At 41.8% G+C, this 18,422-nt stretch overlaps 1 protein-coding gene across 1 annotated transcript in view; it reads left to right on the forward strand.

Moving 5' to 3' along the window:
* LOC118890682 (aromatase-like) overlaps positions 1–18,050 on the forward strand; it is a 31,691-nt gene extending 13,641 nt beyond the window's left edge. Inside the window, exons 3-9 of the mRNA XM_036843831.1 lie at positions 2,565–2,719; positions 5,374–5,550; positions 9,121–9,235; positions 13,218–13,332; positions 13,775–13,937; positions 16,377–16,618; positions 17,802–18,050. Coding sequence (XP_036699726.1) covers positions 2,565–2,719; positions 5,374–5,550; positions 9,121–9,235; positions 13,218–13,332; positions 13,775–13,937; positions 16,377–16,618; positions 17,802–18,050 — 1,216 coding nt within the window. The remainder of the gene's footprint in view (positions 1–2,564; positions 2,720–5,373; positions 5,551–9,120; positions 9,236–13,217; positions 13,333–13,774; positions 13,938–16,376; positions 16,619–17,801) is intronic.
* Positions 18,051–18,422: the final 372 nt, after the last annotated feature.

Below are 18,422 nucleotides of genomic sequence, written 5' to 3' on the forward strand. Positions count from 1 at the left end.
TTTTAATTCCCAAACTCCGCTTCCTTTTTCTGATTATCTCCAAGAAAAATGGCTATCAATTTAAAGCTACTCAAGTGGAAATTTTTTGAAGTTGCAGAACTGCCATGCTTACATGTTACTAAGGGGAATTTGCACTTGGCCGTGTGGTCCATGTATAAACACTGTGACATAAACCCTGTAATCTGAAGAGCCTGTTGTCCTGCCCCACAGAGGAGTCTGGATAATGTGCTTGGAACAGCTTTGCTAGCACAGGGAGGTGGAGGGTGATACATGAGACCTTGTCTGTGTCTGAGCACAAACCCTGGGGTCCTACTGTCTACTCAGCAGCAGAGTCAGTCGAGGGCCCCACGCCTCAGAGGTGGCATTACCAGGGTCATAGGTAAAAAGGCTGAACTTGGAGGGAGGTGGCTGAGACATGACTTCTCTCTCCTCCCTCCCTCACCATATCTAGGTGCCCCTGTGGGTAAGGATTTTGGGGTGGCTGTCTGCACCTCCTTCTGCCCTGGTCTGTCTGCCGTGTATCCTCACTGAACTGACTTTCCTCTGTACCTTTAGATAATCTCGTTTGATTTCTCCAAGGGGTGTTTGGTGTTCAGTCTTCGCCTATAATACAAACACTGGCACTTATGAAAACAATGGACATACAAACACCACATGTCCTGCTTATATCTTCCTATGCTCTGATAAACTCCATCCCGTCTGTGTTCATACCCCCTCCATCTCACTCACCATAAGGAGGGTCAACCACATAGCTTATTAAGGAGGACATTTTGGACTTCCAGCTTCCTGAGCCGTGCTCATCATGGTCACAGACACCACTTAGCCCTCACCCAGGTAGCCTGCTTCTGTCTAAGCCCTGCATGAACCTTTTCCAACCTCAGCCCCTTTGCACAGGAAATGCAGTCACCTGCAGAATTTAATTTTTCTCTTGGTAGATGAAAATTAGTTTATACCTCCCACACCTGATTCTTAACTTCATGAGTTCCCAACAGACATTCTTTTCTTCTAAAGTCCCTCTTTCACTGAGCAGTGAATGAGGAGTCCCTCTCCTCCCCAAATCGTCATAAACATGGGTTCATCTCAGCTGTTTCCTCTCAAGCCTTCCCTGTGCTGCTTGCATCCACCATCTAATAAACCCACCCCACCTTTTATCTTGAAGAGAATAACTATCCATTTATCCTTTATCCTCTCAATCATCAAATTATTTAAATGATCCATTTATCCTTCCAATGCCATAGCCTAATTTATAAGCAATCTTAATAAAGCATCTTCTCGGGACTTCCTTGGTGGTGCAGTGGTTAAGACTCCATGCCCCCAATGCAGGGGGCCTGGCTTCGATCCCTGGTCAGGGAAGTAGATCCCACGTGCATGCCACAACTAAGGAGCCCACATGCCACACTAAGGAGACCGCCTGCCACAACTAATACCTGGTGCAGCCAACCAACCAACCAAATAAATAAATAAATAAATAAATAAATAAAACATCTTCTCAACAAAGTGAGTCTCTGCAGAAGAATTCTGTACCACTGTCCTAAGAAGACAATATTCTCCTCACACACGGAGGTCCCATGATGTCTTCATTTAGGATTTTACAACATGTTATAATGCTCATTGCCTTATCGTGCCCCAATTAGACTGGGATTTGGGGCAGAAAGCAAGTCCTAGAGGAGGAGATGGGTGGGGAGGGGCTGCCTGCTCCTTCCTAGTTGCTCTAAAGGCCCAGCTCAGGCCTTAACAGCCGGGCCTGGGGGTGGGAATAGAGGGCAGAGCAGTGGAAGAGGAACCAGGAAGTTCAAGGAAGCCTGGGTTCCTGGCAAGGTCCCAGGGTTGCCACAGCAAGGGCTATCTAATGGCTCAGCGTGTCCTATGTCCTGGGAGAACTCTGTGACCCTGGAGACCTTGATGAACCATGATGGATGCAGAGCCCCAAGACAGCTGCTGTCACCACCACAGAGAGCCTTCCAGCCCAGCCCAGCCAGCCAAGCCCAGGGCCAGAGGTGCCCAGGAGATGTCCTTCAGTCCTAGAATGATACCCCCCTGGAGGGACCAGGCCTGATTAGAGCCTCTGGGGGATGGGTGGTACAAGGCAGAACTGTTGCTTCCAAACTAAAGAGGTAAGACTTCAGTTATTCCAGCAACTTCTGATTATGAGGCTCACTTCTACATGGGGAGCACTGTCTGGAGTGGGGCTGCTTGGGGGCTGGAGGCTCTCAGGAATATGGTGTTGTGGAGGGTTCAGTTTCTTACAGCCTTGCAGCTCTGACAACGTTAGAGGGTCGTATTTTAGTGACTTGGAGTTAGGTACGGGGAAATAACGAATAACTCTGTGTGTGTGTGTTCGATCTTTAGGGATGCTCAAACAGAGAGCTAGCAGGTAGAAATGTTTCAACTGGAGAAGGAGGTTCTTGTGCTAACACAAGTGCTTATTTAATCTGAATACTAGAAATTATGCATTGCATTTAGATCAACAGGCATTTGGTATGAGAGCCACCTGGTAAGCAAACTCATCACACTGAGTTCTCCTGACCCTCAACAGGTAACCCCAAGGTTTGCTTTCTCTGCAGGTCCTCAAGTGTGTTCCACGTAATGAAGTACAACCACTACACATCCCGATTCGGCAGCAAACTTGGGTTGCAGTGCATTGGCATGCATGAGAAAGGCATCATATTTAACAATAATCCAGTCCTCTGGAAAGCTGCTAGAACTTACTTTATGAAAGGTATTCAGATGTCTGGCTACATTCTGCTCTTTTGTCTATGAATATGCCTTCTTGAAACCATTTTTAACTTCTGCTGCTTCACAGTTTTGAAATAGTAAGAGCTAACATTCATTATACATGTACTATGTAGTAGGCAGTGTTTTAAGCACTTGTTACTTTAATCCCACAGCAACCCCATGTGGTAAATACTCTTTATCACTTATATTTTACAAATGAGATAACTGAGGCATAAAGAGGTTAAGTACCTTGCCCAAGTTTCCACCATTAGTAAATGGTAGCATAGGATACAACCCCAGATCCTACATATTTAACCACCACAAACTCTGTTTTTCTTGTTAACACACAAACAATTTCACGAATGTGAAGGGGAATTGGCACCCTATATACTTAAGGTCACTTCAGTTAAGAATTTAGTGTATCAGCCATATAGTTGATTTAACAATGCCAACATGTTTGCTGAATCACTGACTGACATCCCAGATGTTTTAACAGAAAGAAATTTGCAAATTAGAGAATTTTAGAACTGAGAAGGGCTGTATCTTGTCTAGCCTCTGAGTTTTATACTTAAGTAAATACATTTTTAGAGCGCTTCTGATTTCCCCCCAGGCAACACAGCGAGGAATCAATGAGCAGAGACCAGATCCCGAACCTCCCTATCTAGTGATTTCCCTCTTTACTATATGCCGATGGAATGGAAGCCTTTGGGAAATAAACATGACCAACCTTTGACATTAACATCAGAGAAGATGGTCATGTACTAGAAACCTTATCATTGATGGACTCTGGTGCTAGATGGGTTGTAGGTCTGACCAGGGACCATGGATATTCTTCCCTCCAGCCAGCCTCTGTAGTGAACCTAGATGCCTCCTGTGTAGCTGCCGAGACAGGGAAAAACTATGCCTGTCCCAGTCTAGTGGTGATCCCCCTCCACAGAGCTGCCCATCACCAAGACTCAGCACAACTCTAGCACAGATTCCACTACCTTAGTTTCCTACTGCTGCTTAACAAATTGACACAGACTTAGTGGTTTCAAACCACACGTTCATTACCTTACAATTTGATGGGTCAAAAGTCTGACATAGGCCTCACAGGGCTAAAATCAAGGCACTGATAAGGCTGTGTTTCTTTCTGGAGGCTCTAGGGAGAAAGTGTTTCCTTGACTTTTCCAGCTTCTAGAGGCTGCCCACATTCCTCGGCCTGTGACCCTTTCAGTGATATTACATTCTGTTTATATGTTTGAAATGTGGCTTCAAGCTCTTGAACATAGAGGCAAATCATACATCAGCCTGGGAGTGATAAAGCCGACCCTTCCATGCAAAGTACTGAGTCATTAAGGAATCATTTGTCCTACTTGTGGATGTGACAGTCACCCAGGAAACAGCATCCTGGCCTTTCATATCTCCAAGTCCCTCCTAAAGTAAGAAAGTATGCTGCCAACCCAAACTTCTTTTTTATATATGGGTGGAAATGCTTATAGTCTAGGACCACTCACCAGGTCTCCTTTCTTATTTGCAAAGTGTGCCTTCAGGGGCTTCTGCAGCACAGCTGATTTGTTTTGTCTGAGGACTCTGCCTTTAACAGCAAGTCTGAATAAAAAAGACATAAAAGGGACTTCCCTGGCGGTCCAGTGGTTAAGACTCCACGCTTTCAGTGAAGGGGGCGTGGGTTTGATCCTTGGTCAGGGAACTAGGGTCCTGCATGCCACAAGGGGTGGCCAAAAAAAAAAAAAAAGTGATTACTACTAAAGAAATCTTAAAGAAACTCAGAACAAGGAGAGAAAGAATTTTTAAGAGTTAAACTCTCAGGTTAGACCACCTACCTTCAGGACCACTAGCTGCTCAGAGGGTTAGGAGCCAAGCAAAGGGAGAAATCAGAGGCAGTTCAGTCTACCTGGTTTCATTCATTTCATTCACTCATTCATTCATTCCTCAATTTGACAAATATAAATCAAGGGCCACCATGTACTATGGCCTTGAAGTACAATGTTAATAGGTTGTCACTGCCCTAAAACAGTTCCCAGTCCTGTGAGGAAGACTGCTCAAACAACAAAGATTTGTTTTGCTGTTATGACATTAACTAAGTACAATAAATCTGGATTTGTTTGAAAAGAAACCGAAATTAAGAGAAGGGTACATTTGGTAATTTAGAAGACTAGCATTTTACACATATGAACTACAATTAAACAGGAAGCACCTTAGATCTAAAAGGTAAGATCCAATTTGAATAGTTCTGCAGCAATATTCTGCCACCCACTGAAACATAATACATCACCCTGGCCAAATTCAAACCTTCTTTAGAGGAAAATGTATATAATAAATATGGAAAATCATTGATTTGTGATTTATGACCACAAGTAATGTTTCATTTGCTGTCTCACAAATATGTCATCGTATGAAGAAAAGTTTAATTTTGAATAGTTTGTTTTAAAAATATTTATTTATTTATTTATTCAATCATTCATTTTTAACCATAAATGTGATAACCTGCTATGGAGAAAATTAAGAGAATACAGAAAAAGTATAAAGAAGGATATGAAAATCTCCACCCATAATAAAAATGTGGACAATTAAGCTTCAAACACAAAACGCCAAAATTGCCTGATAGTTTGTGTGCCCTGGAGTTGGAGGCGGCTCACTCTGACGTGTACCCTTCAGCTTTGTCTGGCCCCGGCCTGGTGCGCATGGTGACCGTCTGTGCTGATTCCATCACCAAGCATCTGGACAGGCTGGAGGAGGTCCGCAACGAGTTGGGCTATGTGGACGTGTTGACCCTCATGCGGCGCATCATGCTGGACACCTCTAACAAGCTCTTCCTGGGGATCCCCTTGGACGGTACTGAAATTTTCATTCTTGTGACTTGACATTGGGCCCTTTATTAAACAGGGCATGAGAAGGATAACAGACTCAAGTAAAGATATGCTCTTTTGTACACTGCTCTTCTTTAAACTTTTCTAAGTATTCCTAAAAATTGTTCCTGGTATGTCTGCCTTGTTCACTTATACGATCATAAATATCCATAGCAGGCGCCATCTTCTATTTCTTTTGTATCTCTCCTCATTGCACTAGGAAATAAGATCCTACCCACAGCTGAAACTTAACAGATGTGATCATTTGATTTATTCATAAATATATCCTACCACCAAACCTATGTATTTAACCATTTCCAACCATTCTTTTTGCCACAATGTATAAATATGTACATATATACGTATATATATACACACATACACACATATACATACTATATATATATATGAATACACATACACACCTCTCTCACAAAGCCAATAAATATGAAAACTTTGACTCTATCTATATGATGATAAGGGTACTGCTGCTGCTGGAAATGATGATAACTAACATTAATTTAGTGTCTACTTATGTGCCAAGCAGTATAAAAAGTTGCTTCACATAAACTTTGTCACTTAGCATTTATAACAATCCTGGCAAGATGTCTCACTCAAGAAACTGCTTTCCTCACTATATTACAGAAACAAATATTAAACACATACATGCAACTCTACCGCCAACAAAAGAACAAACATTAATCATGTGGATTCATTCCATTCTGCTGCTGTCAGCTTAATGTAATTTCTCCTGACTTGATTTCAAGCAGTGTTCATTGATTCATACATTCATTCAACTAATATTTATTTTTTAATTTTACTGAAGTGTGGTTGATTTACGATGTTGTGTTAATTTCTGCTGTACAGCAAAGTGATTCAGTCTTACATATATATATTCTTTTTCATATTCTTTTCCATTATGGTTTATCACAGGATATTGAATATAGTTCGCTGTGCTATACAGTAGAACCTTGTTGTTTATACATCCTATAAATAATTATCTGCATCTGCTAATCCCAAACTCCCAATCCTTCTCTCCCCCACTGCCATCCCCCTTGACAACCACAAGTCTGTTCTCTATGTCTGTGAGTCTGTTTTTGTTTCATTGATATGTTCAATTGTGTCATATTATAGATTCCACATATAAGTGATATCATATGGTATTTGCCTTTCTCTTTCTGACTTACTTAGTTTAATATGATAATCTCTAGGTCCATCCATGTTGCTGCAAATGGCATTAGTTCATTATTTTTAATGGGTGAGTGATATTCTATTGTGTATATATACATCTTCTTTATTCCTATGTCGATGGACATTTAGGTTGTTTCTACGTCTTAGCTATTGTGAATAGTGCTGCTATGAACATAGGGGTGGATGTATCTTTTTGAATTACATTGATAGTTTTGTTTGGGTATATGCCCAGGAGTGGGACTGCTGGATCATATGGCCACTCTTTTTTTAGTTTTGTGAGGAATCTCCATACTGTTTTTCATAGTGCCTCCACCAATTTACATTTCCACCAACAGTGTAAGAGGGTTCCCTTTTCTCCACACCCTCTCCAGCATTTATTATTTGTAGATTTTTTTTTTTTTGGGCCACGCCGCACAGCATGCAGGATCTTATTTCCCCAACCAGAGATCGAACCCATGCCCCCTACAGTGGAAGAACAGAGTCCTAACCACTGGACCACCAGGGAAGTCCCTGTAGACTTTTTAATGATGTCCATTCTGACTGATGTGAGGTGGTACCTCACTGTTGCTTTGATTTGCATTTCTCTAATAATTAGCAATGATGAGCATCTTTTCATGTGCCTATTGGCCATCTGTATGTCTTCTTTGGAGAAATGTCTATTTAGGTCTTCTGCCCACTTTTTGATTGGGTTGTTTTCGACTAATGCTTAACTGATTGCCTATTTTATGCCAGGCTAAGGTTCTGGGGACAGAGCAGTGGACAAGACAAAGTCCTTGCCTTCAAAGAGTTTACATCCCAGTAGAGATATGTATGGTAAACAAGTAACTATCTAGTAATATTTTAGGCAATAATAAGTGCCTTGAAGAAAAAACAAAGCAGGGCAAAAGTCTAAAGAGTGAAGGGGGAAGTCAGAGGGAGGCCGAAGCTCTTGTGGAGAGAAAGGGTGGTCAGGAAGGCCTCTGTGGAGAGGACATCTGAAAATAGCCCCAAATGAAGTGTGACCATGAGCCATGTGCAGATCTGAGGGAAGAACATCACAGGCATAAGAACAAGGCACGATCTTCACACTTGCACAAACCAGCTGAGCTATCACACCTGCTCCCTGATTGACCACATTTGGACAAGCAGACAAGCAATAAGCCCTCCCTTTCTCTGCTCCACTCTCTCCGCCTCATCTCCCCGGCTCTTTAATGATTCCTTACCAGAGTCATAGGAACCCCAGCTGATTGACATTAGGATGGGAGCCCCATTCACTCTGAGGACATTAGTCACAGCCTCTTGCCTCATCCCCTTTCACACAGGGACTCTGAAAGTCCTGTTTGCCTGTTCCACGCACATCTCTCCTAAGGTATGACAGGTACCTATTTTATAAGTCCCTGCTCCTTGGTTCCCCACTGGCCTTGATTCTTAGGAGGGATCAAGCAAAGGGAATTGTACAGCTCTCTGTTAACTTATGGATGCAGACTGCAGTCTAAGAACCTGCATAACCCATACAGACTTATGTGTATTTCCCTCTGCTCACCGGGTCCTTATTAAACTCTCAATTGGCCTGAGGGACCCAGTGCACCAAAGAGGAAAGGACATGGCCCTGAGGTCAGACAGAACTGAGCTCCAGCCTAGGGACTTCCTGCCACACTGGCTCTACGGTGTTGGGCAAGCTTCTTCATTTCTGTGACCTGCAGCTTCTACAGCTGCACAATGATGACATTCTCACTCCCCTAGCAAGACTGTAAGGATTAAATGAAATCTCTTTTGTAAAGCACCTTACCCTGATCCTGGTATTTAGCAGTTGAAAATAAATGCCTCTTCCCTTCCCTTGTTTATAATTTGAAAAAAGCAGGGGTTTTCTTTTCTCTAGTATTCAATTTAGTTCAAGAACATCCATTAAGAGCTGACTGTGCACGAGACTCAGGACAAGGTACTGAAGATTTCAAGAAGAATTCTACACTCTGGACTGAAATATAAATAGCAGAGTGGTGAGGCTTTTTGCCTTTCCAGGTACCAGAATTGAGGACATAATGGCCATAATTACTAGTACCCTTCTTATTTCCCATGGTCAGGAAAATAGGAGGGAGTTGGAGGCTCAGCCAAGGAGAAGTATGTGAGATTCTAGGCTGTGTCTCTAGCAGACTTGAAAACTGGCAAATCTCTAACTAACTTGGCCAATTTAGAAGACAAGCAGAATAAATTGGTCTTGATTTGTTTGGTGGCATTCATGTGGCTGAAACACCCAGTGAAGGTGGAACCTTGCCCTGCTTAGAGTCCCAGATGGTAGGAGAGTCTCCAGGGGATTTTCTCTGATCAGTGTACAGTTCTTGGGCTCACATTTTTGCTCATCTGCTCTGATCTTTTTCTGTTTTTCCAGAAAGAGCCATCGTGGTTAAAATCCAGGGTTATTTTGATGCATGGCAAGCTCTCCTTCTCAAACCAGACATCTTCTTTAAGATTTCTTGGCTATGCAGAAAGTATGAAAAGTCTGTGTAAGTAACACATTTTGGAATATTTATCGGTGAGATTGATTTGTGTTGTGTCTTAGCTATTGCTGGCCTCTTTGGCAAGCTTTCTCCTCTCCAGAACCACAGGGAGCTGTTGATTAAGTTGCTGATGAAACACTTCTTATAGCAATTTGGCAGCAGCATGTGGCCAGACCACAGAGGAAAGGAAGCCTTTGGCCCAGGGCAGTTTTCCCCTAGGAGGCTGAGAACTCCATCTCTGGAACTGTGACACTGCAGTGTATTTTGAGTTGAAGAGAAAGGTTGGCTGAATCTATCATTATTATTTGTCAAAATTCTCTCTACATGTCTAGAAAAATGGAAACATGAAATCATACTGTTGTGCTGCTTCTGAATGAATTTAACTTAATTCAACTTGTAGGAACTGACAGTAGTTGCAAAAGAATTTTTTCATGATGAACGTTCATGAGATGTGTTGTTTATTTAGTTACGTATCTTCGGGGACCCTAAAATTGTCATTGAGTGGCTTTGCTTTGGTCTCAGACTAGTCTAGCAGAAGACTGGACAAATGTCTAATGGCCTATTGGATAATCAATGGGTTTTTAGAGTGTAAGCAGCCAGCCACTATACGTGCCACCTCTAAACACCAGTGTAAAGTCCAAGGGATCTAGAGGTAGACAGACCTGGTTTGCATCCTGTCTCTCCCACTTAGTAACCATATGGCCTTGGGAAATTATTTAAAGTAAAATATAACCCACCTTCTGGGGTGGGGATATAGGTTAATGAGATCCTATATGTAGCGCAATTAGCAAAGAGCATGACATATAATAGGCAATAAATATGGTAGCTTTCCCCATCCCACAGTTCATATCTTCCCCAGATGTACCCGACTATCTTAAATTCTTCATTTCTAAAATTTCCCAAACTTGTTTAAAGGCCCAACTTTATCCTGTTTGTGTATTTTGAAATTCAGTAATATTAGTCTCCAGGGAGGACGTCAACTTGATTTTGCTTTATATATTCTCAAGTGGTTGGTGAGTATCAGGTAGATGATTTGGACGCTTGGTTCTTTATATTGAATACATTTCACTTAGCTTATTGTGATCTGAACCAATAAGATAAAGGATTCATCCCTTCACTGTGGTCAGGTTTGGTGGTAGTCTGAAGAGTCTCACTGTATAGTTCTTGGAGGTTAGTTTAACTTTGTTATGGTCAGAAGGCCCATATAAATTTATGTATAACAGTTTAACTGTATAACAGTTTCTCTTTGATTACTTTAAATTTAGCTCAGCAACATTCCATCTCTACATAATATTTGCCAATGGTTAGTGAACTAGTTTATATCTTCTATCTCCTACTACGGTAAAGACCTAGAGAAAGCTTTTAATCTCCTTCCACAATGCCCCTGCAATAACGTCAATTCTTTCTTCACTGAGGCATAATTGACATATAACATTATGGTAGTTTCAGGTGTACAGCATAATGATTCAATATTTGAATATATTGAGAAATGATCATCACATTAACTCTAGTTAACATCTTTCACCATACATAGTTACAAAATTTTTTCCTTGTGATGAGAACTTTTAAGATCTACTGTCTTGGCAACGTTTAAATATGCAACACAGTATTATTAACTGTAGTCACCATGCTGTACATTACATCCCCATGACTTACTGAGCATATAACTGGAAGGAAGTTTGTACCTTTGACCCCCTTCACCCATTTCACATCCACCCCAACCCCCAACCCCCATGGTAACCACCAATCTGTTCCCTGTAACAATGAGGTTGGGATTTTTGCTTTTGTTTTTGTTATTGTTTTTATAAGATTCCACATATAAGTGAGATCATAGACTATTTGTCTTTCTCTATCATACCAATACTTTTTAAAAATATTTATTGAAAGGATTATGTGACATCAGCTTCCTTCCCTATTTATTCAATTGTATATTTATGCCTCTTTGAATTCCCAATATTAGAGCAGTATTATTTTCTACTTTTTATTTTGTCAAGTGTAAGGCTTTTCAGCCCCAGAATACATTAAATAGGTGTTTGTGGCCTGGACTAGTAACCTTGCCACCATTATTTTGGTATAAAGTACATTCAGAGTTCCAAACAACAGACTCACAGAGGCATTCTTGTAACACAAGTTTGTAAGTCAGAGACTTCCTATTTCCTAGAAACTGCCCTTGATCTCAGTTCTCCTAGTTTTTAATGGCATACATATTCAAATACATACATTTAAGCAGAAGCAACTTTTAACCTGAATAGGAGGACACAGTGGATATTCACAAGCCCCTGAATCTGGCCCAGGGAGGAAGTAGATGCTTAGAAATGGATGCAGCTCTATCAAGAAATTCTCTATGAATTCAAAGTCTAGGGGCATTTCAATACATCCCAGACCATTTGGGGGCCACTGCTCAGGTAGGAATGCTATGAGCATTCTAGCCCCCCATTGAATAAGTGTAGGAGATACTCAACAAATATTTGCAGAACAAATGGATGGGTAGATGAATGAATGAATGTGAATATATCCCTGCTGTATATTTGGAATGGTGTGTGTGTGTGCCTATAAGCATACTCACAGAGATACACAACAGTAGGCATCCTTATTTAGAAGGACACAATGAAAATACTACCCTGAAGAATATCTCTCAGAATGTTTAAACATCTTCCTTGAGATACCCAAAAAAACTTTTAAAAATAGGAGGAATCGGGCTTCCCTGGTGGCGCAGTGGTTAAAAATCTGACTGCCAATGCAGGGGACACGGGTTCGAGCCCTGGTCTGGGAAGATCCCACATGCCGCAGAGCGGCTAGGCCCGTGAGCCACGACTACTGAGCCTGTGCGTCTGGAGCCTGTGCTCCGCAATGGGAGAGGCCGCGACAGTGAGAGGCCCGCACACCGCGATGAAGAGTGGCCCCCGCTCGCCAGAACTGGAGAAAGCCCTCGCACAGAAGCGAAGACCCAACACACCCAAAAATAAATAAATAAATAAATTTATTAAAAAAAAAAAATAGGAGGAATCTTAAAGAATCCTCCCTTACTTTCCTGCTGAACTACAGTAAACACAGAGACTATTTAGGTCAACAGAGTATTTAAGTGTGTAGGCAACAGTGCCAACAAGAATTTGAAAGAAAGATTTATTGTACATTTAACATAATACAGAATAGTGTTCCCTGAGATTGGCGGGAACAATACAATTATACGTGAATGCATACACTTAAAGACAAAGTCAAAGATAACAGAATTGAGATCTCAAGGTGGCCTTATTGTTCATCTAGCCTGATCCCTTCACTTTAAAAGAGACATAAGACTCAGAGACTTAAACTAGGTTATGTGAACGACAACAACCTGGACCAGAACCTGACCCTTTATCCAAGGTGCTTTTCCCTCCTCCACACTGTCAAAATGCATATGCATACTGATGCAGCCAGTCATTCGTTCAACAAATATTTACTTAGTCTTACTATGAGGCAGAAACTGCAAGGTATGAGATAAATATCAGGAAGAATACTTCCTATGTAGAAGAGGAACCTCAAACTCAATAGTCTTAGGGACTATGAAGATAAAAGTAGGCTGGGTGAATATAAGACACAGGAAATGCAGGTGCCCATGGCAGACTGGAGAGTGCATGCTCCCACTAAAGGCATTCACTGGCTTTGGTTTTTGACGTTTAATTTAAGCACTGTGCTGGCCCAATCAAATAGCAGAAAACGTAATTGGATTTAGCCATTTGGTACCAGTTTTCAACCCTTAACTACAGTTACAGCCTTGATTTTGCTACCACTGCCGAGATAACTGGGCTAACTCTGGTTCCTTAACATGATATAATGTGTATGTAATTTAAGGATATCTGTGAAGAATTAAGTATAAATTCAGTTATTCATGAGCACTAATGGCTTCCACTAAAGCAGATCATTTTATTTTTAAACATGGCAAACAAATCCATTTATCTAGATGTCATATCTGTGTACAAGTAGATAATATTTTCACTGCTTTTTCCAGCAAGGAGTTGAAAGATGAAATGGAAATTCTGGTAGAAAAAAAAAGACGCAGGATTTTCATAGCAGAGAAACTGGAAGACTCTATGGATTTTGCCACTGAGTTGATTTTGGCTGAGGTACAGACCTGAACTACCCATAATTCCCATACAACATATGTGTATGACTGTTTGTGTATCAGTGTCTAAAAATTCTCTCCTGTTAATTGTTGCATGTTTCTGCTTTTGACTATATGCTCCAGTATTTCTATAATGCCTAATCCAATAGCCCCCAATTAGACATCAGGTAAGATTGACCTTTAAGACTGAAACTTCTGTGTTTCTGCACAATAAAAATATGAAAACTGGGGAGTCTAAAGACACTAAACACATAGGTATTTGGTTAAGTTCTTCAGCTTTGAGCTGAAGATTGTTAATGCAAATGTCCATCATCCGTCCCAGAGACACATAGTTTCTATGATTTCATTTTGTTGAGGTTATTAATCCTCGAGTGCCACCTCCCCTCCTGTTCTGAACCGTTCATTCATGTTGCCAAAGTTTCTCCCCACTTTCAATTGTTCAGAAACGTGGTGACCTGACAAGAGAGAATGTGAACCAGTGCGTACTGGAAATGCTGATCGCAGCACCGGACACCATGTCCGTCTCTGTGTTCTTCATGCTGCTTCTCATTGCAAAGCACCCCCAGGTTGAAGAAGCAATAATGAAGGAAATCCAGACTGTTGTTGGTAAGAATTTATCAAACAAATAGTAGAGATTAGAAAATAATTCCTTTTGAATATCTGCTACTATGTCCTAAAATTCTTATGTCAAAAATCTTTTCTGGAATCCACGCAGAGAACAATAAAGCAAATCATTGTGTCATATTTTCATTACGCCAGACAGCTTTCTGTGTTTTCCTAATATAAAAAAATACACGCTCATTGGAAAAACTCCAAATAATAGAGACATGTATAAAGCAGAAAGTACTATCTCCTGGTCTCTTCCGCTCTCCTTCCCATTCCCCAGGGGGAATCACTGTTAATATTTTGATGTGTATTCTTCAAGGTCTTTTCTGATGGGCACATGAACACATATATGCGGTTCTATTTGTCTGTGTTTAAAAAAACATGGGATCATCCACGAGGATTTGCTACCTTATCAGTGACAAAAGGCTTTTGAGGGTCCACCCAGGGAAATGGCTATCATTTATTGCAGTGTTTCTGGGTTTCAAGCAGCCCGTTCTTCCAGGTGGTGGCAGAGGGAGGAGGAAAGGGTGATGATAGCAGAGGCAGGGGAGCGAGCAGTTTCCCTCCCCCACCCTCTCCTCCTCCTCTGCAGGAGAGCCTCCAGGTCCCTGCTCAGCTCTTCCCAACTCTGCCCCCTCCCTCCTCTGCCTCTGCTTCAGCATCACTCTGCCACTGCTTCTGATATCCCCACCCTTCCCTGGAGACACTGCCACGTTCAGAAGAAGTCAGAATTGCTTTCTGGAGAAAACAGAATACCTTATTTGGAATGTGCTTCACATAAGTAATCTCTTTAGGAACACATTTCAGACACATGCGAAGGGGTATCAGTAATGATATAGATTTTTCTTTCTTAACTTACAGGTCTCTGTGAAACAACCTATTTTGTTGTTAAAAGGCACCATGTATTTTTTAAACTTTTTATCTTATTTATCTTTAAAACCATTTGAGTGCTGCTTGAAACAGATGACATGGGGAAATTTCATACAAGGATTAAATATGTGAAAGTGTTCTGCAGATGTGTTGCCATAGGACGGCCACTGCCTGGGAAGGTAGATAGCAAGGAGCCAGAATGACATCCGGGTTTCAAATTCTGGAATGTTTTCTCAAGCACCCTTTTCAGGTTATGGGTCCTGTGCCAGGTGCAAGGGCACCGCGGTGAACAAGCCAGTGCCATCCCTGCAGTCCTGGGGCTCTCAGTCTCGTGAGAAAAATAGAATTCAAGAAACAAGCTCAGTGGAGTGAGAGAGAGAGTCACAGAATGATGGGGGTACAGGTAACACAGGGGAAATTGCTCTTGAGATCATTAACCTTTAATACAATTTCCTTGAGAGGTGAAAAGTGCTTGCGCCCCATGATGTTCCCTTGATGCTTCAACAGACCTCTGCACAGATGGAAAGCCCAAACAACCACTAGCACATGTGTACGTGTTCCCTCTAGACCCGCATGCCTGGTAATTAATTCCAAGGGTACACCTTTGGTTACCTACTCCATCATCTGCCCTCTACCTCCCCACCCCAGATAAACACACCCCATTAAACTCTTAAGTGTACAGAGAGCAGTATGTGAGGGTCTGGGTGGTTAGAGCTCTCTGACTAAGTGAGACCACTCCTGAATAACATAGTTGTACAGGAGACAGAGCTGCCTCAGGACCCTGGGTTGATTTTGATTCTGCAGAAGTGGTACCCCATTTGAGGATGCTTTGAAGTTTTGCCAATTCTGAGAGTAATCTGAACCTCTCTGACGAGTGTGAGGCCAACCTGAGACATCGGGGGATCCGTCAATCCCCAGTTCAACCAGGGCTGATCTGAGGCACCCCTTTTGTTGTGGTGGGGAGAGGGGGTTCTTGCCACACTACCACACCAGGTTGTTCTTGATGAGATGAGGAAGAGGGACTATCAGTGATATTTTCTAACAAATGACTGCACAGGATACCAGAAGAGAAAATTTCTTTGAACCGGATTAAACTTACCATCTTACTTTGACTAGAAAAGGAATGAATGCCTTCTAGAATTTAGAGTAGGAGACAAAACTCAAGAACCCCAAAGGCGGCAAGTAAATGTTTGAAGCAGTTTGGGTAGGTCTACATGATGCTGCAGAGAGGGTGTCCCTCTAAAGGGCTCATCAGCCATTCAACGTCAGCTCACTGTTGCCATGTGGGGATGTGGGTCCAATTTTACCTGTTTTTTTTTTTTTCTAGAAATTTAGACTTTAATATGAAAACCCCAGGTATTAAGAAAATTGACTTCAAATCTGAATTTTCATAAGATACTCTGTGGACCAAACATAAGATATTTTACCCAGGTTGCTGGTTTACATTAGAATTATAGATATAAATTTTTTCAACCAAGAGAAAACTGTTCTATCGAAAGTGTAGTATTTTTAATACTGATCGTATATTGAAACTAACCTGAGCTTTGACTATTTTATCTTCTTCTACAGGTGAAAGAGACATAAGGAATGATGATATTCAAAAACTAAAAGTGATGGAAAACTTTATTTATGAGAGCATGCGGTACCAGCCTGTCTTGGACCTGGTCATGCGCAAAGCCTTAGAGGATGATGTCATCGATGGCTACCCAGTGAAAAAGGGGACTAACATTATCCTGAATATTGGAAGAATGCATAGACTCGAGTTTTTCCCCAAGCCCAATGAATTTACTCTTGAAAACTTTGCCAAGAATGTAAGAGCCCTTCCTTAAAACTAAGTTTGCCACTCTTGAAAATGTCAACTGTTAAATCCTCTCTGTTTCTGTCTTTGCACCGTGTATATTTCATTCTATTTACTCATTCTCTTCACACCTCACTAGGAAAATACATTTCCCCTAGTTTGGAACATGGCCACCATGTCTGTCCTCAAGCCAAGGAGGCTGGCTCTCCAGCTCTCAGGAATGTCTTCATGGAGGCCACACAGTATATCAAAAGGTGAACAATTCAGGCCCTTAATTTGCCTAAAATGAGGCGATTTTGTTTAACCAACCCATGTTTCCATTTAAACTTATCACCTTGTCACCATGTAGATTCAGCCGTAGCATCATCTAAGTCAAGGAAATCCACTTCTGCTTCAGATGGAAATCAAATGAGAAGAAAAGATTTGGTTTTCGCAGTGGGCCTTTGGTTTCCCAAATGGCCCCACAAGCACTAGGCCCCATTCTAAATAGAACTTGGTAATTAGAAGAGCCTCATCTTGTTCTTTTTCTATAACTGAAGTGTACTGGTGATTATGCCTCCATTATGTCAAATTCTAGGCAATGATTTGTTTTAACCTGAATTATCCAAATAGTTCCCGCTGTGCTCCCTTTTTCCATTTGCATATGGGGAAGAGATATGATCTTAGTTAAACCAGTTCTCTAATTCATTCCATTTCTATATAAGCAACCCATGCCATGTTGGTAATTGGTCAAAAATAATTTATTGAGCATCTATTACGTGTCAGGCACTATGTGAGCCCAAACGGGGATTAAAAATATTTAGATCCTTGGCACTAATAGGTGGGGAATCCACAAGTTTGCCTAAATTAGTCCTTTTCATCATGTTATATGGCCTGGCACAAAAAAAATCTTTGCCTCAATGACTGGCAGAACAGCAGTAAAGCCATGGCCTTCCCACAGAGCTAGTTGAATATTTACATGAAAAGCAAAACTGGGGATTGTTTGAAGTTGTGTCCATATCACAAAGGGTGAATCAAACTGGAGGGAGAAAGAGGCATAATTATCTGAGTTACAGTCATTCCTCTCCGTGAAGGAGCAGTATGGCCAAGTCGCCGAAACCGAGCATTCTGACTCACAGTGTTTTCAGGATGAATCAAACAGATATGCATGACTCTAGCCTTTACTTCTCTGGCTAATTGTCTGATCATTTTCCTAGGTTCCTTACAGGTACTTTCAGCCATTTGGCTTTGGGCCCCGGGCCTGTGTGGGGAAATACATTGCCATGGTGATGATGAAGGTCACCCTGGTCACACTTCTGAGACGCTTCCACGTGCAGACGTTGCAAGGTCAATGTGTTGAAAAGATGCAGAAGAAACATGACTTATCCTTGCAACCAGATGAGACCAGCGACCTGCTGGGAATGATTTTCATCCCAAGAAATTCAGACAAGTGCTTCGACCAGTAAAAAAGTTTGGTCAGTCCCTGCCCTGGAGCACTTCTCAACAGTATTCCACATGGAAACCACCCACATTTGCCAGGTAGTCCTCCTCCCATGAACAACCGTGGCCTCTGGCCTTTTATACACTTACTTCCTGTGGGGTGTCACCGGTCATCTGGGCGCATCCAAACCAGAAACCAGACTGCAGGAGAAAATACGGAGGCCAAGATTTGTGCAGGAAACTGCAGCCCTAAAGGCCCAGTTCCACAAAACACGCTTTGGAAAAGACAAGCCATCAGCAAGACTCATGCCCGACTCCTCACTGTCCTGCCCTGAGATGGGAGCTTTGTAATGACTGGGGCAGAAGCACTCAAGTCAATTACAAAGGCCAGGCCAACA

Source organism: Balaenoptera musculus, chromosome 2 (assembly GCF_009873245.2).
Source record: "Balaenoptera musculus isolate JJ_BM4_2016_0621 chromosome 2, mBalMus1.pri.v3, whole genome shotgun sequence".
In the NCBI taxonomy this organism is placed as follows: Eukaryota; Metazoa; Chordata; class Mammalia; order Artiodactyla; family Balaenopteridae; genus Balaenoptera; species Balaenoptera musculus.